At 35.8% G+C, this 24,230-nt stretch overlaps 1 protein-coding gene across 5 annotated transcripts in view; it reads left to right on the forward strand.

Annotated features, from left to right (window-relative positions):
• The window catches only part of RALGPS2 (Ral GEF with PH domain and SH3 binding motif 2), a 201,270-nt gene that overhangs the window by 124,027 nt on the left and 53,013 nt on the right, over window positions 1–24,230 (forward strand). For 3 of the 5 annotated variants that reach the window (XM_032591829.1, XM_030303429.1, XM_030303428.1), the window contains exons 9-16: window positions 4,684–4,821; window positions 5,825–5,915; window positions 11,269–11,336; window positions 12,927–13,062; window positions 13,861–14,012; window positions 17,269–17,323; window positions 19,714–19,791; window positions 21,569–21,674. In XM_032591829.1, coding sequence (XP_032447720.1) covers window positions 4,684–4,821; window positions 5,825–5,915; window positions 11,269–11,336; window positions 12,927–13,062; window positions 13,861–14,012; window positions 17,269–17,323; window positions 19,714–19,791; window positions 21,569–21,674 — 824 coding nt within the window. The remainder of the gene's footprint in view (window positions 1–4,683; window positions 4,822–5,824; window positions 5,916–11,268; window positions 11,337–12,926; window positions 13,063–13,860; window positions 14,013–17,268; window positions 17,324–19,713; window positions 19,792–21,568; window positions 21,675–24,230) is intronic. The other 2 variants (XM_032591830.1, XM_030303430.1) reach the window with 1 other exon arrangement.

A 24,230-nucleotide genomic window follows, 5' to 3' on the forward strand; every position in this document is an offset into this window, starting at 1 on the left:
CCCCACAGGCTATGTGAATTTAGACAAGTCAAGAGAGAGAATTAGTAACTGTTCAGTACTCACTGTGCTATTATATTTCATTAAACCAAGAAATGTTAAGTAACTCAATAGCTAATGAAACAAAAATTTAGGCATCTTAACTGATTTGGCTTAGTACTTCACTATTAAGTAGTAGAACTGGGATTTGAATCTAATTCCAAAGCATTATGCCACACTGTCTCTCCTTGGATTCTGTAATTGCTGATTGCTGCTTCTAGATAAAATTTGGGGGGCTTCTAGTTTCCATATTACCATGTGCTTTTCCTTCCATGTTGCCTTAGCTTGAGATATTTTTTCTTTCCTGATAGATTCTACCATCATCTCTTTGTCGATCCACACTCTTTAAGTCAGCCTAGTTTCAAAATAAATAAAGTCAACCTAGTGTCTACCTCTTTCACAGAATTGTTTCTTTAAATTCCGTCATGTACCTATGTCTATCGGGGGTTGCAAACTCAAGGGTCTACAAAGACATGCTCACAAGAATGAAGCAAGTCATGTAAGTAAATGAAGTAAACCAAAAGTCAGATAACAAAGGAAAATGAGGGCTAGGACAAACTGGCATCCTTAAGGTTAATACAGTGGGGTCTGCACCCTTCCCAGCTGTACCTCATTGTTGCCACATCTCCCCATTTTTAGGAATAGATGGACTCCCAGCTTCTAACCTCTGGTTTATGTTACATAATACATTACTTGATCATTTAGCGATCCTGTTGTATTCACTAATAGCTTAATCTGGGGAAAATATCAGATAGTAAATTTCTCCTGAGGCTTTTTACTTGAGTCGTTTTGAACTTTCTAACTTTAACATTAAGTAATATCACTAACCAAAGTAGGAAATGGGATTGTCAGGTGTGGCCAGACAAATAATAATTAATTCGGCATGTTTAAATTGAAAATGAAAGTTAGGAGTTCAGTTCTAAAGAGAGACTTGGAAAGTAATCAGCAAAAGGTGATGGCTGAGGCTACAGAAGTAAAATAATCCAGAAAAGTACATGCAGAGTGAGAAGATTAATGACAGAACCCTAGGGAACACCAGCTTCTAGAGAACCTTGAGGAAAAAGGAGAATGGACGGAGTGTGGGAAGGTAGGAAGGCTCAAGCCAATAAAGCCAGTAAAGACCAAGGAACAAAGGGAATGATAAAAGTCCCGCTGCGACACTAATAAGCAGCAGGAGGAGACCAAGAGAGACATGTAAGGATTTCATAGTGAGCAGGTCTCTTAAACCTTTTCTGAATAAGTTTCTTTTTTTTTTTAATTTTTTTTTAATGTTTATTTATTTTTGAGAGAGAGAGCGTGAGAGGTGGAGGGGCAGAGAGAAGGAGTCACAGAATCCGAAGCAGGCTCCAGGCTCTGAGCTGTCAGCACCACGCCTGATGCAGGGCTCAAACTTACGGACTGTGAGATCATGACCTGAGCTGAAGTCGGACACTTAACCGACTGAGCCACCCAGGCGCCCCTGAATAAGTTTCAACAGCGAGATCTCGATTTCAGATTATATAACGGGTTGAAAAGCAGATAAAATTTAACTGCCAAATGGATTAGTTTCCACAGTATATTAAGAACTTAGAAATCAATAAGAAAAAGACAACCCAGAGGGAAAAAATGAACAAAAATCATTTCATAGAAATGTAAATGCATAACCTCATAACTAATCAAAGAACTGAAAATCAAAACACAATGAGATATTATTTAGCACCCACAAGATTGGCAGAAATTAAGACTGGTAATACCAAGTGTTAGCACAAGTATGGATCAGTAGAAACATACTGTCAATGGAGTATGAATTGATACAGCTTTAAAAAACAATGTGGCATCGTCTTGTAAAGTTGAACACGAATATACCATATATATGTCATATTTATAGCATATGATAGATGTATGTATCCTAGAGAAATTCTTTGTGTACCAGCGGGGAGAAGTAACTGGAAAGTCTATCAAATAAAATGAATAAGTAAATTATGATATAGTTATATAGTTACAAATTCTTCAATTTAAGGAATTACAGCTACATTTAACAACCTGAATAACTCTTGGAAACAAAATGGTGAGATACAGCCATCACAGAAGGCTATCTTTTTAAAATTTTAACAGACACCTATAAATTACTTGTGGTGTACCTGTTCGAACTTTACCAATGTTACCATTTGACTTAATCACATGTGCATAAAATAGGATTTTTTTAAAGCTCAGAGATAAGCAAAAGTAGATAATATATCGTGCAGAGCTACAGACATTGTCTTGGGGAAAAGGAATAATCTTAAGTTTTGGAATAGTAGTTCCCTCTGGACGGGAGGCAAGGAGATGACGCAGGGAAGGAACAGTACTGGTGATGCTGTAGTTTGTAACTTGACTGGTCATTCACAAGTTATTTATTAACACATTACATGTGTTAGAATATACTTCTTTAAAAGGTAAAGTCATGATTCTCATACAGATACAAAATGAATATATGTCAAGGTTTTATTTAAATCATTAAATTTATAAGGGAATCAGGAAAATTTTGCAACCATTTCAAGGGAGAATTCAAAGTACTACACATTCCATGTAGGCACTAAAGAACGCTAAAATGAATTTACAGATAGTTACAAAACTGCTCAACATCCATAGAACATGAATCTGTTACATTTTACTAGACGTAAACAACGGGCATTTTTATGGACAAGAATGTGTATTATTACCAGTTTTCAACAACTTACAGAGTTATAATATAGCTTAAAAAAAAAAAACAAAACAAAGAAAAAACAGAAGAATACACCGGAGGCAAGACACCTAGTAATCTTTTTTGCCTTTTCAAAGTCTGTCATGTGTAAACTTATCTATGTGTCAAAGATTTCATTAAAAAGAGATGAAGGATAAAATAAGTTAAGTGGACTAGTCTGTGTTTGTCTTAAAAGGTTTTGTTAAAGGGAGAGGGTCAGGGTGCTATCCGGAGGAGGGAATCAGATTTGAATGAAGGGTTGCCTCGATTTTGTTTTCTTGAAGAGGAGGTGGAAGTGTATGCATGGGCTCTAGCAAAGGAGCTGACGGGGGGTGAGTGATAGTGGAGAAAACAGCAAATATTTTAAAAGAAGCAGTAGCAATTATATTCAAAGTCACAGTTTAGATCTGGGAAGGAGAAACAGATTCATATTCCTCTGAGATTGAAGGAAAAGGAAAGAAGCTAAACTAAAGATTCATTTGAAGTCATTAAAAAAAAATTGAGAGTCTAAAGAAAAGGAAGTATTTATGATAGATAGCTTAAAGAATACCGTTAAGATTTCCTGAATGGAAAGGAATGATAATAGGATGAATAAAAGGATTGCCACACCAACCTTTTAGGTTAGTTGTTTTTAAGCACCTAGTGTCAAAACACTGCACAAGATTTTCATTTTCCTAGAGTGCAAGATAGAGCAACTGCCTTAAGTGAGTTTATAGTCGTGAACAGATAAGATATAAACATGAGAGTTCAGATTGAAAAGTCATAAAAATTACCAAGTGAATGGTATTATAGATACCGTATGAATTTATAACAGCATGTAGGAGAGAAATTTGTGTACAGGTATATATACTCTGAGCTCCAGCTCTATTACTAAAAGTTCACATGGCATTAGACACATATCTGTGGCCCTCAGATTCTTCATCTGTAAAATGAGGGGCGAGACTAGACAGTTCCTAAATTCCTTTCTTAGAATCTGTGAGAAAACCAAAGAACAGTTGACGCTGACCTGGATATAACAGAGATGAGTCTCAGAAACAGTCAAGGTGAATGAAATGGCGTGAGAAAAAAACACAGGGCTTGTTTGGAAGGCAGCGTGTGATGCATCGGTTGTGTTTTTTCTGAGAGTTCATGAATGTGGTATTTTTCTCTTTGAGTATAGTTGTCTTACACACTTTACATTTGTATAATAAACTCTCAGGAAATATTTTTAAATAAGTGACCTTGCATATCCAGAACTGGTAGAACCAAATTATTTTGGAGGTTATGTTATTTTTGTTGGTACAGAGAATTTTGTATTTTGTTGGGTCGGGGTTGGGGGAAGAGTTAGCTTCAATTTGTAGTCCTGTGCACTGTTTCAGAAATTCAACTGCTAATCTTCAAAACAAGACATTTTTACCAGGATGAGGCAGTTTTCAAAGTATTTAATATTCAGGTGATAGTTATCAACTTGAGGCAAGGGAATATAGAACTAATACTAAGTAACTACCCCATGCCATGTACTGTCTAGGCTAACTTAGCTGCTTCACCCGATCCTTAGAACATAGGCGCTAGTTGTATAGACATAAAAACCGACGTACAGAAGTTAAAATAAGTGTCTCCATATGTACAACTAGTCAGAGGCAGAGACAGTTCAAGAGCTCATCTCCTTTTCACGAGGTTCCAAAAGCGCCAGTTTCTGACTCCAGCCTCAAACTATGAAATGGTATCATAAGGGATATTTACAAAAAACACATATTATTTACGTATCTGACCCCAAATCCATGGAAATCTAGGCCTCAGTCGTCATGTTTTAACAAGGCTGTGGTATATTAAATAACAACAAATCCTAAATACGGCATGTATATTGAAATACAGTTGTAAAGTAGCTTTTTTCCCCCCTTTTTCATTGTGTCCTACTCTTCCAGGCTACAATTAAGAAAACACTCATTTCTCTCATTTTGTTTCAGGTATCTATTTGTCAGATTTAACATACATTGATTCAGCATACCCATCAACTGGCAGCATTTTAGAAAATGAGCAAAGATCAAATTTGATGAATAACATCCTTCGAATAATTTCTGATTTACAGCAGTCCTGTGAATATGGTACGTTTTTGGGGAATACTACTGCACCATTATGCTGTGATTCTGTTGGTTCATTTACCTGAACCAACCATTTGCCTTCATTAGCCACTTTTCACACAGCAGGGAACATTATCCTAATATAAAGGAGAATAGTGATTGTTTCATTTCACTCTTTAATATTTAGCATCCTGTTTGAGATTTTGCTTTTAAGGAATTGAAATATTTCATATTTAAATTTTTAAGTTTTATCTTTCGCTCTTCTGCTACTTTGTAGAAACTGCGCTAACATTATTTATAAAATTATTTTTTATTATCTTCATGTCATTTGATATTCCTCAACTATTATGTAAATATTTCTTATATTTTTCAGTTAGGGAAGGAGCTAAGACCTCTGATCCTAGTAACAATTGACTAGCTTTCTGGAGTTCGATAATGGGTAGATAACCAATTTTTGTTCAAGATGTAGTTTATGGAAACACATATGTAGAAAGAGCTTACACAAACTCAGGTGATGAGCAAAAGGGTGTAGATTTTTTTTTAATGTTTTGTAATGTTTGGATGCTTTCAGTTTGATAGGGAATAAAGATACCCTAGTGGTATGTGTTTTTATAATATTAAAAAACAGTGAGCATACTGTTTAAATTATCTGATTTATTTAAAATAGATTTGTCTTAAAGCTAACTTATATGCATGTATACTTTTAAGAAAACCTCAAAAACTTCCTGAAAGTGTATATGAGGAAGGAAATTTATCCAATACATGGGATTTTGTCAATGGAATTGTTTGGGGAGAAACCAGAGTATGTTTGCTTTTTTTTTTAAAAATCTACATAAACAGCATGCCTTTAGTTTTACATTAAATAAAATTAAATAAAATCTACCTCAGTAATGTCCTTCTAGAGTTCATTTAAATTTTGGTACCACATGGCCTTAATTTTTGTTGAAGTATCTTTTTCTCAGGTTAACTTTTAAAAATCTGGTTAAGATATACTTTATAAGATAATCTTTTATCACATTTTGCCTAGATATCCCCATGTTGCCTCATGTCCAAAAATATCTGAACTCCGTTCAGTATATAGAAGAACTACAGAAGTTTGTGGAAGATGATAATTACAAGTAGGTTGGATCTTCAAAAGTAGTCTGTTTAACTTTTTCCTGTCTTCTACCCTTTCGTCCCCATGTATTTAAACATCTGACTTTTATATCGTATCATACAAATGCCTATTCCAGTTGTGTCTTTACAGTAGCAAAGGTACTTATGTTTTTTTTTTTAATCACTTGATATGATTGAGCCAGTATACAAATACCTCGTCTCTTCTTTTGTTTTAAAGTATTTCACCTTTCTCAAGTTGTTGAGAGCTGATGTTTGATATTTGATAGTTGTGGTTTGGATTTCTTCCTTTCTATATTGAAACGTTGAATCTTTATGGAAATATATCTTTATTTATTTTTTTTAAGTTTATTTATTTAGAGAGAGAGTGCGTGTGCATGCATGCAAGCAGGGGAGGAGCAGAGAGAGAGGGAAAGAGGGAGAGAGGAAATCCCACGCAGGCTCCGCATTGACAGAGCCTGATGCGGGGCTCAAACTCGGGAACCAGAAGATCATGACCTGAGCTGAAACCAAGAGTCGGACACTTAATTGACTGAGCCACCCAGGTGCCTGTGGAAAGTTAATCTCTTAATAGATTGAAAAACTAATGAAACAGTCTACAAATAGGAAAATTACTTCTTTTTTTAATGGTAATTTTTGACATATCTTTGAATTTGTTTTTAGTTATTTTTATGGATGGAGAGAATAATTGAACTTTTTTACTTCTGGGTTAGAGATATGTGTCCAACACCACACTTACCCTTTTCTCTATTGTAGCAAGTCCTTCACTAAAGATCTTAAAAAAGCACTTTTAAATACCGTCGTCCGTTTCCTTCTCCTTAACATCCACAGTACTGCCCAAGGTGGGAAGGATCTTTGAATTATTAACCCTTTTTATTTTCAGTGGTATGCTGCATGTAATCATAACTGCCAGTGTTTTTTGTTTCTTTTTTTTCAAAAGATGGGAGGATAAAGAGCTTATTTATTTCCCTTGGGGCTTCTGATATTTCTTATGACTTTCTTTGTTAATTTCAAATAAAAAAATTTTTTGCTTAGCCTTATTATGCCAATTATTCCCAAGCTTTCAAATTACCTTTTGTCTTTCACAAATATTTTTTACACATACTTACTTTATAACTTACCAAGGTGAGAGACTAGGCTATTTTTCAATATTAATGCTTTATATAAAAATTTTCTTACAGTGGTCATCAACTTTCTTGTTGCATAAGTTTCAACAGTTCTTGAAGAGCAGACTTAGTACCAATAAAAGGCTAAAAATTCTGGAAAATGAATAGAAATAACTTTTCTTTAAAGACTAAATGTATTGGGGCGCCTGGGTGGCGCAGTCGGTTGAGCGTCCGACTTCAGCCAGGTCACGATCTCGCGGTCCGTGAGTTCGAGCCCCGCGTCAGGCTCTGGGCTGATGGCTCGGAGCCTGGAGCCTGTTTCCGATTCTGTGTCTCCCTCTCTCTCTGCCCCTCCCCCGTTCATGCTCTGTCTCTCTCTGTCCCAAAAATAAATAAACGTTGAAAAAAAAAAAAAAAAATTTAAAGACTAAATGTATTAAGCTCTAGGTATTATATATTTAAATATATCTATACTAATGTTTAAAAACCGTTATTGCTATCTGTTTCCCCATTTGGTAATATTACCACTTTATATTTCTGTATCAATTTTTATTTTATAACAGATTGTACATAGTAATTCATTTGAAAATATGTGAGGTCACTGAACCCGCTTTTCAAGGCTGGAGTTTTTTCATAAATCTGTTGTCCCGCCCTAAGTTGTGAGCTTCTTCAGTCCGATGGTCTGTATATTGTATTGACCACTATTTCTTCTGTGTCAGCTCTAGTCACTGACATAGCATAAAACACTCATGTTTTGTCCAGTGAGGTATGGAAGATTATCTTAAAACTCAAAATATGATTAAGTAGTTATTAAAAATTTCTATACCTGGCTCAGACTTACTAGATTTAAAAGAAGTTAAACTATTTTGGGCACCTGGGTGGCTCAGTTGGTTAAGCGTCCGACTCTTGATCTCGGCGCAGGTCATGATGTCACAGTTCGTGAGTTTGAGCCCCCGTCAGGCTCTGCGCTGGCAGCGGGGAGCCTGCTTGGGATTCTGTCTCTCCCTCTCTCTGCCCCTCACCCTCTCATGTTTTCTCTTTCTCTGTCTCTCAAAATAAATAAATAAAAACTTTTAAAAAATACAAATAAAAAATAAAAGAAGTTAAACGATTCAGTAGGGGTGAAGTCTAAGAAATTGTTGCAGTTATAGAGGATGGTGAATTGTTATTGACTGCTGTGAAAATAAAATAATAAAATGTTTATGTAAGCTGATTTTTACTTTGCTAAAAGGATAAAATAGCCCAATAAGCCACTAAGTAGTGTTAAATCTCTGTAAACTGACATAAGATACCTTCATTTTTGTAGGAAAGCTGATGCTATTGTACTGATTTTTGTTTTCATGAGTAGCTAGAACCAGAAGAGCCTTCTGATTATATTCATTTTAATAAATATTTACTAAGCTTTTGCCACAGGTGAGTTATTATGCTAGTTGCTAGGATTATAAAAACAAAATCTTATTCTTGCCCTTAAGAAATGCAGTCTAATACAAAACACATCCACAAAACAGATGACTACAAACCACGCCAAACATCACCGTAATAGAGATATGCCCAGGGTGCTGTGGGAATGCAGACATGGGGGGAGACCTAACTCAGCTTTTGAGTGGGAAAAATGAGGAAAAAGGAAACGTGAACAGCTTCAGGAGACGGTTGTCACCTGAGGCTTAATCTTAACAGGTGAGTGGGAGATGTCTCCACATAAAGAGTGAAGAAAGGTGTTCCAGGGGATGGACTGACCAAAGGAATAGAGAGGGAAACTGTTTTTGCTTGGGGGAACAAGTCCCTTGGTGTTGTGTTGTTGGCCTCATATGGGAGACTGAAGAAGATAATTTTTAAAGATGCAGTTCTGATGCATGAACCTACTAATTCAGTGTACTGAAAAACAGCATTTTAAGATAAGAGCTATTAAAATAATTAGAAAAAAATGGTTTTTATGTTGAAAGAGATTTAAATAAAAATGACACCTTGTTTATCCAAAAACCTCTGTTTTTGGCATCTTCATCTATATAGGCAACCAGTATAGATAATACAAATTACGTGCATGTTTTGTTTGTTTGTTTGTTTGTTGGGGTTGTTTTTGTTTTGGTGTGTAAAAAGTGATTTTATCGAAGCACAGGGACAGGCCCCTTGGGCAGAAAGAGCTGCCACATGCATGTTTTTTAATCAGCATGAAAATCTTTCAAAGTTACTTCATTTTAATACTGAACATATCTATTCTCAGCGAACTAGCAGCACTATTACTGGATGGTGTTTTGATGATGACACAGGCAACTGACACTCTAACCTCACTGCGTGCTTTAAGATGCTTTTTATAGTGCTGAGAGCAATGTGATTCACCCATGGCTTCCTTTCTGTTCCTCTCTTTTGCAGTTCTTTATTAAGAAATTGTAGTTATTTTGTTTACTTCTGTGTCCCCCACCTACTAAACTGTAAGCTTCAGAAGGGCAGGGACACCATGTCTGCCCTTAGTCTCTCTCACATTCAGCGCAAAGAGCACAGTGCCCGACACAAAACAGGTGTTTAATAACTTTATCAAATGAATGAATTCACGGGGCGCCTGGGTGGCTCAGTTGGTTAGGCGTCCAACTTCAGCTCAGGTCGTGATCTCGCGGTCCGTGAGTTTGAGCCCCGCGTCAGGCTCTGTGCTGACAGCTCAGAGCCTGGAGCCTGTTTGAGATTCTGTGTCTCCCTCTCTCCCTGACCCTTCCCCGTTCATGCTCTGTCTCTCTCTGTCTCAAAAATAAATAAATGTTAAAAAAAAAAAAATGAATGAATTCAGTACACTCTGTAGCCCAAATAATTAAACTGCTGTGTAAAAAGAAAAAGAGCAGATGGGGCGCCTGGGTGGCGCAGTCGGTTAAGCGTCCGACTTCAGCCAGGTCACGATCTCGCGGTCCGTGAGTTCGAGCCCCGTGTCGGGCTCTGGGCTGATGGCTCAGAGCCTGGAGCCTGTTTCCGATTCTGTGTCTCCCTCTCTCTCTGCCCCTCCCCCGTTCATGCTCTGTCTCTCTCTGTCCCAAAAATAAATAAAAAACGTTGAAAAAAAAAATTAAAAAAAAAAAAAAAGAAAAAGCAGAGAGTTCTGATTAACTGTACATCTATTCAGTGCTGTATTCTATGCTGTCAAACAATTAGAATATAATCATATATAATTCCCTTGTTAGGTAATCAAGTAAATCAGCTAAGAACCTATAATAGATTTATCATGATGAATATCACTTGTATTCTACAATTTCATTAAAAAAAACAACTCCAGTGGGTAGAATGCTTTTTAAAAATATTAATATTTAGACAAATATTTAGTAATAATAGACTTTGTGGACTATACCAAAGTGTTTTCTACAACTGCTTTATTATTCTATTTCCTGAAAGTTTCCATGGATAGGAGTCCTAATCTCTTATTGCTGTGGAACTCAAAACTGGATATATTAACCTAAATGAAACTTAAGTACCAGGTAATAAACTTTGAGTTAGGACAGGGATATACTAGGAATTTTGCAGACAACCTTTTTATTATTGAAGATTTTTTAAGAATTTGAATTGGTTTTGGGGGGTGTTTTGCAAATTTTCAGTTCTAGAGAAGCCATTAACCCATCCAGCAAAGATTCTAGAAGTATTTGCATGATACATTTAGTAACATACATGAAAATTCCTGAATTGAAGTGTCAGGTATCAATATAACCTCAAGTTCTATCACTTTGTAGTCATTCATCAAAAATCTTTAGGGGCGCCTGGGTGGCGCAGTCGGTTAAGCGTCCGACTTCAGCCAGGTCACGATCTCGCGGTCCGTGAGTTCGAGCCCCGCGTCGGGCTCTGGGCTGATGGCTCAGAGCCTGGAGCCTGTTTCCGATTCTGTGTCTCCCTCTCTCTCTGCCCCTCCCCCGTTCATGGTCTGTCTCTCTCTGTCCCAAAAATAAATAAACATTGGAAAAAAAAAAAACACACACACAAAAAAAATCTTTAAATACATTGAACCATTTGGCAATATTGGGGTACTTTGGAAAGATTTTTCTGTTTTTAATTATAACTTGTTAATGTTTTTCCCCTCCCTAATATTTCCTAGAATAACTGTAAGATCAGCTTTTGTATGAAGATGATAAGAAATTTACTACTGAAGATTGCTCTTGAAGAAAAATATATAGTTGAGATTATTTTATAAAAATGCTTAATTTTTTGTGAGCAAATACATAATCTTAACATTATTTTGTCAAATGTTAATATTTTATGTGTTTTGTTTCTTTTTAAAATGCAGGCTTTCATTAAAGATAGAACCAGGGACCAGCACACCACGTTCTGCTGCTTCCAGAGAAGATTTAGTAGGTTGGTGCATAGTTTTCTCTGATGACTGAATAAGAAATCAGATAACCTAATAAGAAAGAATGTGCTTCAAAGTAAATATACTTAGCACATTTTATAATAGACACAAAAGTTGATTTTTGATATTAAAATATATCACTTTTTTGTTTGGGTTTTTTTTGTTTTTTATTTAAAAAGTTGTTACTTGAGGGGTGCCTGGGTGGCTCAGTTGGTTGCGTGTCCGACTTTGGCTCAGGTCATGATCTCATGGTTTGTGGGCTCGAGCCCTGCATCAGGCTCTGTGCTGAGACCTCAGAGCCTGGAGCCTGCTTCGGATTCTGTGTCTCCCTCTCTCTGCCCCTCCCCTGCTAGTGCTCTGTCTCCCTCTCTCTCTCTCTCTCAAAAATAAATAAACATTAAAAAAAATTTTTTTTTAAAGTTGTTACTTGGAATTTGTAGTAATGTACAAACAAGCCAACTAATCAAGAAAAATAGATAACAAATAAAAAAAAAGATAAGTATTTATGAATATCTCTTCTTTTTATTATTAAGAATACACTGTCCTAGGCAATGAAGGTTGATTACATTAGGCATTTCTGGGGTCTGAGTGGAAAATTTTACTAATTTGAATAATTATAGAGGTGAGTTTTAGTGACTTGACTTTTTAGAAATTTCACTTTAATACTGGGCTACATACTGAAAATACTAAAAAAAATAGTCACAGTTCCTTAATTTACTTGTTGCATTGTAATGGGGATAATATATGTATACCACAGATAATTAAAAATGAAAAATTGGAGATAATTGGCTATTATTTAAGAAATTATTAATAAGCACCTTTTTGTAATTTCAAAGGCAGACTTTGGCCCTAAGCTTCGTAATACCGCATCCCCTCGAAGTATTTGGAGGCTGATCTAATAAGATGTGGAGGAAGCAAGGAGACAAGCCATGACAATATCTAGGAGAGGCTTACAAGCAGAGGAAAACATGGCAGTTTAATCTCTTAAATTTGCTTTTGTTTTTATTGTTAAAGTGATATTTCACAAATCTGTGTACTTTTCAAGTTCTATTTTTTTAAATTCCCATAAGCCTGGCGATGTTAATATAGATTAAAATTCCAACTTGAATGCTTGACCTGCCCTGCCCTACACTCTCTTTCTCTAAGAGAAAACTGAAACTAAGAGAAAGAAGCAGTGTGTAAACTGAAATGAGCACTGAGCTACAGGACTCAGAGAGCTGAGTGATTGATTAGTTCAGGCTTTATGTGCAACGTGATATCCTGAGCCTGTCTCTTCTAATTCTTCTTCCTCTGTAAGTGGGGAAAAATGCTTCTACTGCCTGCTTAATGCAGTAAAATAGATAGGAAGTAACAGATTTGATATATTTTGGATTTTGTGTTTTAAGCAGAAAGTATATATTTTAATGTTCAGTCATTTAAATAGAATTAGCAATATTATTTTATTTAAACCACATTTTAAATTTCTATCAAGGGATTAAAAAGAAAACACTCTTTTGAAACCATTTGAAAATTTCTCTCTCTCTCTCTCTCTCTCTCCCTCTCTCTCTCTCTCTGTCACACACACACACACACACACACACACATTTAATTCTTAGGTCCCGAAGTAGGAGCATCTCCACAAAGTGGAAGAAAAAGCGTGGCAGCTGAAGGAGCCTTGCTACCGCAGACGCCACCATCCCCTCGGAACCTGATTCCCCACGGACATAGGAAGTGCCATAGCTTGGGTTATAAGTCAGCATCTTTAACTTTATCTTTTCAGATTTTTGAATTGTTTCTAGTTGGATTTATTTTCTGGATATTTTATCAGTTAAAATAGTGTCCTGTGTAGTTTTATTTGTATAACAATAGTTTTTTTCTGATTCAGTAAAATATCTTGTTTGCTTAAAAGCATTTAGTTCTTCCTTAATTTGGAAATAAGCTTCTCCCAACAGTGCCTTTACATTTGGGGGAGATAAATGAACTATATTACAGAGCATCATCGTAAATAATATCAGGAAAGCAATATACCATTTTCCTTTTAAATTATCATCTTTGTATCACGACAGTCATTGTTTGTCTTAATCAAAATGAGTCGCCATAAATTAAGGTTTATAAAAATTACTCCTTTTATTGCTAAATATAAAAGGAAACTGGTTTTTTGTTTAACATCATTAACTTTGCAAGACTTTTCTCAAAATGGGGCCCATAGTTCACCTTTGCCATGATTTTTGTGAAAATTTAATAGTTATTTTCCAAAAGCAAATGTAAATAAACAATTTTTTAATGAACCTGAGACTTAAGGTGAAATTAAGGTATTGTCTGTTATATAGATAGATAAAGGCCTGGCCTGGTTTCCTAAAATATTTTCCCTAAACTGCTGGTTTGAGGCTTTCATGGTGAAATCTGTGTGTTCATTAGTATGAGAGTTCAGAAGTCAGGTCAGGATAGCAGGTAAGTCTTCTGTGTCCTGACTCTTTATATAAGAGTATCTTTTATATTTTGAACTACCAACAGTAATAAAAGATATGAAAAATATTTCTTTGTTTCCAGTTTCATTCATAAAATGAACACAGCAGAGTTTAAGAGTGCAACGTTCCCAAACGCAGGGCCAAGACATCTATTAGATGATAGCGTCATGGAGCCCCATGCACCGTCTCGAGGCCACGCTGAAAGTTCTACTCTTTCTAGTGGAATATCAATAGGTGAGAAATACTTCTCTGGGAGGATTCCAAATTATGTACAATGAGACTTTTAATCAAACTCAGCTGGAAAAAAAGAGTCATTAATCCTATTATACTTAGAGAAAAATTGATAAAAGCAAAGTTAACAATTAGATATAGGATCATATTACTAGTAGCTTCCGAAGTTAATAATTCATGGTGTTTTTAAGACTCCAAAAGGGGAAGCATTTGAGAAATGGTGGGAAAAGAAGGTAGACTGGTTGAATTGGTTACTTCATGCAGTTTGTAGGAATGAGGAAAGAGAGGCAGTGTTGGTGTACTCCCTGTCTTTTGGATTAAGCAGCTAGTTAGATAGTGGCACTGTTGCCATAGTAGAGAAGACCAGAAGAACGGTCATTTGTAGGTGGTGAAGTATTTGTGAAGGAAGACTGGGTTTGGGGAATTGGGAATTCTGTTTTAGACATGTTTGGTCCACATGGAGTTGTCAGGTAGGTAACTGAATATATGACTTGAGCTCAGTGGGTAAGATTAGGTCTGTAGATACAAGTATAGGAGTTAGCATATTTATAGTATTGCAGGCCACGGGACTGGTTGAGTTCACCAAGGGAGAGAGTGTAAATAAATAAGACATACTAATGTTTAGAGGTCTGATTATTTTTTTTTTTTAAAGATGGGCCATCAGAGGAAATATGAAGGAGGGACCAGTGAAGTAGGAATAAAAATCAGGGTGTGGGATCAGAAAAGCCCAATAGACAAGTATCTTCAGGAGGAAGGAAGTATCACTATCAAATGCAAGAAAAAGAAAACATAAGAATGGGAATTGATGAGTGCATTTGGCAAGATAGAAGTCATTGGTGACCTTGATAAGAGTTGCTTCATAGAATAATGTGGGTGGAGTCCTGATTGGAGTAGCCTGGAAAATGAGAGGTGAAGAAATACAGGTAGTTACCGTGAAGGGGACTGGAAAATCAGGACCATACTGGAAAGGGAGATGAGGAATTTGTTTTTACTTCCTAAACTTATTTATTTTCTGAATCTTTTAGATGAGCGTTATTTCTTTTGATAATTAGAAAAATCTTCATAAATACTGATTTATTTTTTTAAAGGAGAAAAATGTCTTCCTCTCTGATTAAGTACCAGGTTGGTCAAGGGCTATGCCAATTGTTAATAGGATCATCTTAGTATTGATGAACAGTCAATAGAAGGAAATCCAAGAAGGAGTTCATTTTCTTAAACATATTGACTTCCTTAACCTTTGAGAGTTCCAAACCTTGTAAACAAAATTGATTTAGAGCTTCCTGGCACCATTCAGTTTTTTAATTCCAAAGTTCCCCCTTTGACAAATGCAAATGATTAAATAGTGACAAAATTCACAAAATACAAGACCGATTAGCCACCTGAAGTACCTCTTTGTTGATACTGTAAGTCGTCTATATGCAGGTATCAACCTCAATCTGAAAAATAATACAGAGAATAATTTGACAAAAGAGAAAGGAAGAACTTTTTTCCCGTTAAAAATTTGTTACACTATGGAATCTGGCATTCCACTTAAATGAAAAAATAATAATTTTTTAAATTACAGCTCTCAAGTATACATATTATTTCACTTTTCCCCCTCATAAGTTTTATAATGAAAATTCTTTAGTTTATTTGTGGCTTTTACTTTCTATAGCTGTTCTTTTTGTTACCACAGGACAATTATTTATCTGGTTATTTTATTCACTTACAGTTAGTGTCTCAGTTTATAGGCCTTTCTTTTAGAACAGGAAGAGACTTTTAATTTTTGCCTTTGTGTTTATTTTTTATTAATTCTAAGGCTGTTAAGAGGATAAGCAATAAAGATTGTTACATCCTTGTTTGTAAATTAAGAATGTTAGACATAGTACCTTGCAAGGTTTTTATTTTAAAACTGTATATTCTGGAAAGAAAGTAAATCTGTAACCCTAGATGGTAGATGTTACACACACACACACACACATACACACACAATTTATAATTACAAAAGGGTTTTTTCCTTAGCTGTAACTTTAACATATAATATCAATCTGTACCATAGAGGTTTTGAGAAAGTACTGCAGAGAAATTCACCAGTGCTTGGGACAGTGGCCTCTGTGGTCCAGATATCTTAGATAACCTGAAGTGGTCTTGCCTAGCCAAGAGAAGCATATCCACTGTGGACTGGAAAAACATATTTTCTACAAATAAGTCATACTAATTATGATTCAATTTTCAGTCTTTGCTACATAATGTTACAAATCAAAAGATGATCTAGAATACCCTACCGCCACTAACAGAACACTTGCATTTTCTCATCTGACCCACACAACCAGAAAATTATTTCAGTGCATATTAACTAAGCTCTTCCGAGGAGAGTATATAGCTAGGGCCACTCTAAATACATAGATGAGGTATTAATCCATCACATATAATGCATACCTTTTAGCATTGAAGTTTGAGTCTGTCATGGAACACTGGTATGAAAGTCTGATAGACAGTTTAACTTGATACATGTGGGATACATTAATCATCAATTTTATTGAGAGCCAGAATTATCTTTAAAATAACTTTTAAATCAGTGTAAGCTGTTTTTGACTCTCCAGATTTATTCTTCTCAGTTTTTTTCTTTAGCTAATTTAAAACTTTGTATGTTAGCTGCTATTCTGGCCAAAGAGAAAGTTTTTACATTGTTACGGCACCATTGTTATTTCTTTCTTTCTAATTTAGGGATTCCATCCTCTTCTACCTTGCCTCTAAAGGCAGAAGTTGAATTTCATTAAACTTCTTTTTTTTAATGTTTATTTATTTTTGAGAAAGAGAGAAAGAAAGAGAGGAATTTCATTAAGCTTCTTATCCTTAAGGTAATAATGGGTTTTTAAAGGAATACAAAGAGAAGGAAGTATATCGCAAACCTCTTAAGAATTTCACAATTATATTCGTCTTAAATTATGACAAAATTTTGAAATTTTGAAAAGTTTTATGCTTATGTACATTCTCTGATGGTTTATAATTGTTTTTAAACATAATGCATTTGAGCTATAAGTAGACCTGCAAAAGTGTTTTATGCTCTTTGTTATTTTTGGTGGTCTTGTTAACTATATTCCAGTATATTGCAGAATAAGCCTCGCAGCAGTAACACAAGAATGAAGAATTAATTTGTGGATGTTCACCCACAGATAACATGATTATCATTTTATAAGTACAATTAGAAAGTTTATTTTTAAAATACAAAACTTAAACTAATTCTGATGTTTAAAATTAGAATAACTTTTGATTTTAGGTAGTAGTGATGGTTCTGAACTAAGTGAAGAGACCTCATGGCCTGCTTTTGAGAGGTAAGAAAAATTGTCCATTTGAACTGCTTTGAGCTGAGTTGGTCTTTCTTAAAAGATCATAAACATTTTAACAGATAAAATTTGTTACATATCTGGAAGGGACTATTTATAAGCTTACAACTGGTGGCAGAAATTAGAAGTTGATATTTAAGTCTGGAATTGAGTCTTAGCTCATAAATATATGTTTATTTGGTGCCTTGACACGTGGATTTGAATTTTAGTACCTTTAAAACAGTAATAACCAATCATACTCACCTTACCTACTTACGTGTTTGAAGTAAAATTATTGCCTTAAATTCTGGTTCATTTCAGTAGTTTTAAGGCATTTAATAGAATGGTCTACTTCATTCTCTGCTACCTTGTCAGGGGCAAAAGGACTTAGTAAATTTTAAATTACACTATAAGTAAAGCAGCTTAGAGTTTGAGTTTAAATTGTCAGCAACTCAGAGTTTACATACAGCACACAGATTTATGCTGAAATGCTCTAAGTCACGCTCCATTCTCCTTTCTTTAGGGCTTTAAGTAGTGGAAGTTGTGCTCTTCCTGCAGCAAATCCCATGCTGTATTGATCTGCCAGTATAAGATCTCCTTAAAGATGTAGCCAAACAGCGCAAATAATTTATTTACTAAATATCCATTAGGACTCTTATATTGTCTTTGACCATTTCAGTTCTTCCATTTTCGGATTTATAAGATGCTTGACTCTTGCCAAAATAATTGCCCCCTTTTGTACGTAAACTGGACATCCTAACTTTCTAGGCAGCAGAGTGTAGTTGAGATTGAATTTAGAGTATGGAGTTGAAAATAGTTACCTAACGCCCTATCAGTCACTTCTTAATAGAAAATAATTTTATTAACTATACATTTGAAATTAAACTATATTGGAACTGGAAAATTATATTCTTGTTCTTGATGAAACTTCGTAACGATTTCTCTCCATTATGTGATTAACACGCTGTTTGTAAACCCAACATTTCAAAGTACTTTTAAGCCTTTCTACTCTACTTGTCAGTGTTATCAACTCTTACTCTTTGCTGTGGGGGGATCTTACCTTGTTTTTGCATACTATTTCTCTTCCAGCTTTTACATTCAGTCTCTTTATTAAGGTTTGCGTGAAACGAGAAAAACATGAGAGTTGCCTCTGGCATGCTGTCGGTACAAGTCATTTTAGTTCCTTCCCTCTAGGAAGAGCATCATATGTTGGTTATAGAGTATACTGTAATCTTTAGATAAAAAATATTAATGGAAAAAATGTTTGTCAGTTTGAATGAGTTATAAGTGAGTAACCAGGACGGTGTCGTGTTCAGTAATCTGTCCGTCCTCGTCCCAGCAGGTTACTTCTGAAGACTGTATGTAACGATGTTACCTTCACATCTCAAAACAGTATATTTCTTTTGTGACACATGTTTTGCTTTGCAGACATTTTCAGCTAAAAAAAAATCTGTCTTTGCGCCAAGTTTAAATCTGTGGCTCTTGGAACATTTTGAGAGCAAATTAATGCTTCTCAGCAAGATTCAGACGTGGAATAACAAAAAGTAAATAAAGAACGAGGATGTTTAAAATACTGCTTGTAGATAGTGGATTTGAAAATAGTACTCTGAATGTTAAATCACTCTGTGTTCTTATTTACTACAGAGACATCAAGTATGTTGCTGCCTAAGTTGCTAAAGTAATGCTTTTTGCTTTAAATAACATTTCCCAACAGTGCTACTTTTGGCTTTTCCCAGGCAAAGACGTGTTGGTGTTTCTATGTGTGTGTTTATTTCCTTTGTTAAGTATTACATGCCATTTTGGATAAATATGAATTCAAACCATTTTTATCATTTGTTGGCTTCATCATTTATTTCAGTTGATGTAGAAATAAAATAATGCCTTTATTACCCAGCTCCTCTCCTTTATTAGTTTTCTTGGATTTAATGTAAAGGATAGAGAGGAAAATAAGATGTTTAGGCCACATTAAGTTTACAGCCCACATCGTTTTTAGGTGTCTTCATAGGGACATATAATAAAAATGAATTATTTATATAAATCCAGATACCATTTTTGAACTGGAATCGAAGAACTGGAATAGAAACAAAAGGGTTTTCGAAGTATTTTCCAGGTTTTGATAGTATTGGTTATAAATAACTTTCATTATTTTAGCAGATTTATGAAAGCAAATGTATGTAAAATGTATAGTATTACTAACACCTGTAAGTATATCTAGACTCAATAGAAGAAAACATTTTTTTTTAATCTAGGCTGCATGCTTAAGAAAGGAGCCACCACATTTAGATTTAGAAAGGATTTAGAAAGCTATATTACAGGAAGAAATTATATTGTTCTAGGTATCAATGATTGTGTGAATAAAAGCATATGTAATATATACAATTTATAATGGAATCCAACAGGAACAGATTATACCATTCTCTCGGCCCGGTGACACGAGTGGCACGAAATGGCTATCGAAGCCACATGAAGGCCAGCAGGTACAATCCCCCTGCATCCAGGGGTCACAGAACTCCCCTCTGGTGGTGGTGACTGGCTTAATGGGTGTAATCTCACAGTATCTCTGTTCTTTCTCAGCTAATTGGTTTATCAGCTAAAAAAATACCCAAGAAAACTTGCTTTCCGAGATTTAATCTAGAGAGAAATTTGGACTTCTCTTTCAGATCCACTGAGCTAGTTGCAAAATAATTCCAAGTTGGTAGCCTTGTAACCATACAGGTCTTTCTAATGCTGCTAGTTATTGGATGAGCAATATAAAAATCCACTTATTATTCAAAGGCTACTTACTGTCATAGCATTTACTTTGCTAATAAGTCTCCATTCATTTTATCTTTGTTAAGAATTTTTTAGATAAACTGCAGGTCCAGAATTTAGACAAGTCCATTTCAGTAAATATTTGTTCGTTTCAACTTCCGTTTGTTCAGTGTTTATGTAGTTTTACCAGGTCTCTTTCTGCACCATATTAGCTGCGGAAAGAAATGAGAATGTTAGATTGATTGGGGGCTGGAGGCTAATGGTAACGGGTAATCAGCCACCTCATACTACAACAGAATAGCCAACTTCAAAAGTGAACTTTATATCAATTTGGTGTCTAATCTCTCTGTGTATACCTCCCTGAATATAAACAGCTCTAACATGAAATTTATAGTGGTCTCTAGGTTTTTAAGTCACTTTGAAGACACCTAAATAATCATAAAGGGATAAACTGGCAAACTACACAGTTTTTGTCTGTGTTGTAGGAATTCTGCAGATCATGTCAGATCACCAGAGAATGACAGATTAAGTTATTCTTGTTTTAAATATAGGACCTTAAGTCCGTTGGGGAAATATATTTGAATGTTTGATTATTTTGTGATGGTTTTCTTAAGATATATGAAAAGGAAATCTTGAGTTTTGTAGTTATTCCTTCCTTAGAGAGCTGTTAGGCTATAAGGCTATAACCAAACACTTACACATTGACAGCGTTTAAATGTCATTAAAATTTATCATAGTATGCCAGTTTTTTAAATATGTTGTTATTGCCTGTATTACTTCTCTCATCTACTTTAGAATTAATTTAAGCATGGGTTTTCTTTTCCCTTTCCTCCTTTTTTTGAGTTTCTGCTATTTTTATTTAGAGTTTTGTATGCTTAAATACTTTTAACAAAAAGAATCCTCATCTTTCCTACCAAGACTTAAAATTTCTAATGGGAAAAAAGTTTACAGCAGTGATGCAATGTAGCATGTAAGAAGAAAAAAGTCTTGGGGGTGCCTGTGTGGCTCTGACTCTTGGTTTCTGTTCAGGTCATGATCTCAAAGTTCATGAGTTCAAGCCCTGTATCGGGCTTTGCACTGACAGTGCAGATCCTGCTTGGGATTCTCTCTCCCTCTGCCCCTCCTCTGCTCGCTCGCTCGCTCTCTCTCTCTCTCTCTCTCAAAATAAATAAACAAACATTATAAAAAAAGAAGAAAAAGTCTTAAATCCATAATTTAATCTTCACTAAAGTGAATTGCTCTATTCTTTCTAAATTATGCTTGTTCAAATATGTCGTAAAGTGTGTTTTTAACCATCTGACTTTAATAACTTCCTGATTAAACTTTTGTGACAGTTTATAAATTTCATATCAGTAAACCTTTATAATTGTCAATGTCTTCTTGTTCTGAATACAGTAACAAAGTTTTACCATTAAGAGCGGTTACATTTCATTTAAGTACCTGCTTTGTAACTACTGTACCCAAAAGCTCTTACATGTTCTTTTCTTCATTCCATTGTTACAGTTCTGCAGAATCAGAAGATTTGGCAGTGCATTTATATCCAGGAGCTGTTACTATTCAAGGTGTTCTCAGAAGAAAAACTTTGTTAAAAGAAGGCAAAAAGCCCACAGTAAGATCTTATCTTATATTTTAACACACCTCTAAAAATATGCAAATGTATAGGGCCCTAAAAAATATGAAGACAATTGAAGTAAAACCAAATACATGGTTCAACTGAAACAATTTGAAATACACATTTGCCTCACTGTGTTTCTTAATTTAGACTTCAGTTAAATCATTCATTTAGGGTGTTTACATCAAGGAGCTCCTGTTTCCTCAGTCCCCTAATGTAGTTCTTACACAAAACCATTTCACAGAGAAACTTGAAAGTATATGCTGTTATGAAGTATTTTAGTAATAAGTTTAGGAAAAGAACAGAGAGTAACAACCCTAAAAAATGGGATTCAACTAATTTTGTTTTGTCAGTCCTAACTTGTTTATTTAAATCTTCTGTAATGCAGTTTTGTTTTCCTTCATGAAATGAAACCCAGGTATTAAATGTCCTTCAAACCATAGTTATATTTTTTAAAAAAATGATAACAGTGGCACAAAGCCTTTGTACGTAACCTAGAAGCTTCTTCTTCCCCAACAGCAGCAAGTAGTTGGACTACTAAAGAAAGAGAATTTTTTTTTCTCAAATAATAGTATAATTTATCTAGTTTGGAATTAAAACTTCAACGTATATCCAGACATAACACTTTTGAAGCTACAAAGGCTTCTTAAAACATAAAAATGGTTTGCATCTAAGCAATCTGATTTTGCTGCCTGTGTTACAGTAAACCTCAGGCACATATAGTTAGGAAGCTACACTAGGCCAGCTCACAAACTAGGAGTAGCATGTCGGGTAGGATATTACTACACAATTGTGCACCAGATGCTGGAAATAGATCAGCAAACAAGATGAGGCCAAGTGCCTGCCTTGTGGGGATGACATTCCAATGAGGACAAATAGAAAGTAAGCCCTTGAAATAAGGTGATGGGATGGCAGATGAGAGGGTGAGGAGAGGTATCGGCGCAGCGAGGCTTCCACGCTGTCATGGGAATGAAGAAGGCGGGTTAGCCGTGTGAGGATCTCCAGCTCAGGAGGCAAGAAGACCCATGTGGCTGAGGCACGGAAGGTGGAGGAGGCGAAGTCAGAACAGTTAGCGTTTGCTTGATGGATGTATTTGATGCGGTGTGTGAGAGAACGTGGAAGTGAAGGTGGTGTCTGGGTTTGGGGCTGAGCTCGATGAATGTTGGGCACGTTTATTGAAATGGGGAAAGTTTTTTCCAAGAGGGGCTGGTCAGTCTTGGCTGAGTTCACTTTATGCATTTAAGTGGAGATGTCAGTTTGGCTGTAAAGAATACAGTTCAAAAGTTCAGCAGAGAGGTGGTGGCCAGAGATAGAGATTTGGGACTTGTTAGCATACAGATGGTATTTGAAGTATGAGACCGGATGAGACAGATTATCTATGAAGAAAACAGGGCAGAGATAGAACTCTGTAACATGTAAAGGTCTGCTGTAAGAAAAGCAGAGAGAACGAAGGAACTGTTAATCAGAGAAGCATAGCAGTTAAAAGTATTTCAAGAAAGGAGTGGCCAGCTGTGTCGGATGTTGCTAAGAGGTTGTGACAAGAACAGAGGCTTTGGGGCGCCTTGGTGGTTCGGTCAGTTAAGCATCTGACTCTTGGTTTCGGCTCAGGTCACGATCTCACGGCTTTGTGTGTTTGAGCCGTGCATTGGGCTCTGTGCTGGCAGCACAGAGCCTCCTTGAGATTCTCTGTCCCTCTCTTGCTGCCCCTCCCCCACTTTTGCTGTCTCTGTCTCTCTCAAAATAAATAAATAAACTTAAAAATATTAAAAAGAAGAAAAAAAGAACAGAAGCTTTGATAAAATGTCAGTGATCAGTAACCTTGACCGCAGCAGCCTAACTGAAAGTAAGTTGAAGAGAAAATGGGCAAGATGGAAGTGGAGTCAGGAATTAGAGCCACCTTGCAAGAAGTTACAGGAGCAGAGAAATTGGCTGCTATCTGGTGGGGCAGGGAGTGGGGCACTGGAGGGATTTTCAAAGATGAGAATGCTGTTAAGCCTCATTTGTATAATGATGGTAGAGGGGGAGAAATCAAAAAACAGTGGAGAGGGAGTAAATTACAAAAGCAGGTTTCTTGAGGAAGTGAGAGTAGGAAGCTAGGGTGTGAAAAGACAGTGGAGTTTCTCCTTTGATAGAAGCAGCATTAACTATTCTGTTGTAGCGAGAAGAAAGGCTAAGTATGTGGGTCTACAAACAGGTGGTTAGATGGCATTGGCCTGGGAAGATGAGGTAGTCCTCACTAGACTTCAGCTCTTTTCCTCCGAGAAGTACGCGATGCTGTCATGAGAGGGTGGAATACTACAGTTTTTAAGAGAAGGAATGAAATCGTTGTCTCCAGAGAAAGAATATAATGACTTGATGGGGTAAAAGTGAAGTGCTATTGATTTCTATTTGAGATTGCTGGTTATAATTTTATCAATTGGCACAATTATGTGATTTCTCCAGCAATATTCGGTTATTGTAATGTGCCAAGTAATCAGATGGTTAGATTTAAATAGGGCTAGGGCTATATCGGGACAGAGGGATGGTGAGATGCCAGTGTTTGGAAGGGAACGG

The sequence above is a fragment of the Lynx canadensis genome, chromosome F1 (genome assembly GCF_007474595.2).
Source record: "Lynx canadensis isolate LIC74 chromosome F1, mLynCan4.pri.v2, whole genome shotgun sequence".
Lineage (NCBI taxonomy): Eukaryota > Metazoa > Chordata > Mammalia > Carnivora > Felidae > Lynx > Lynx canadensis.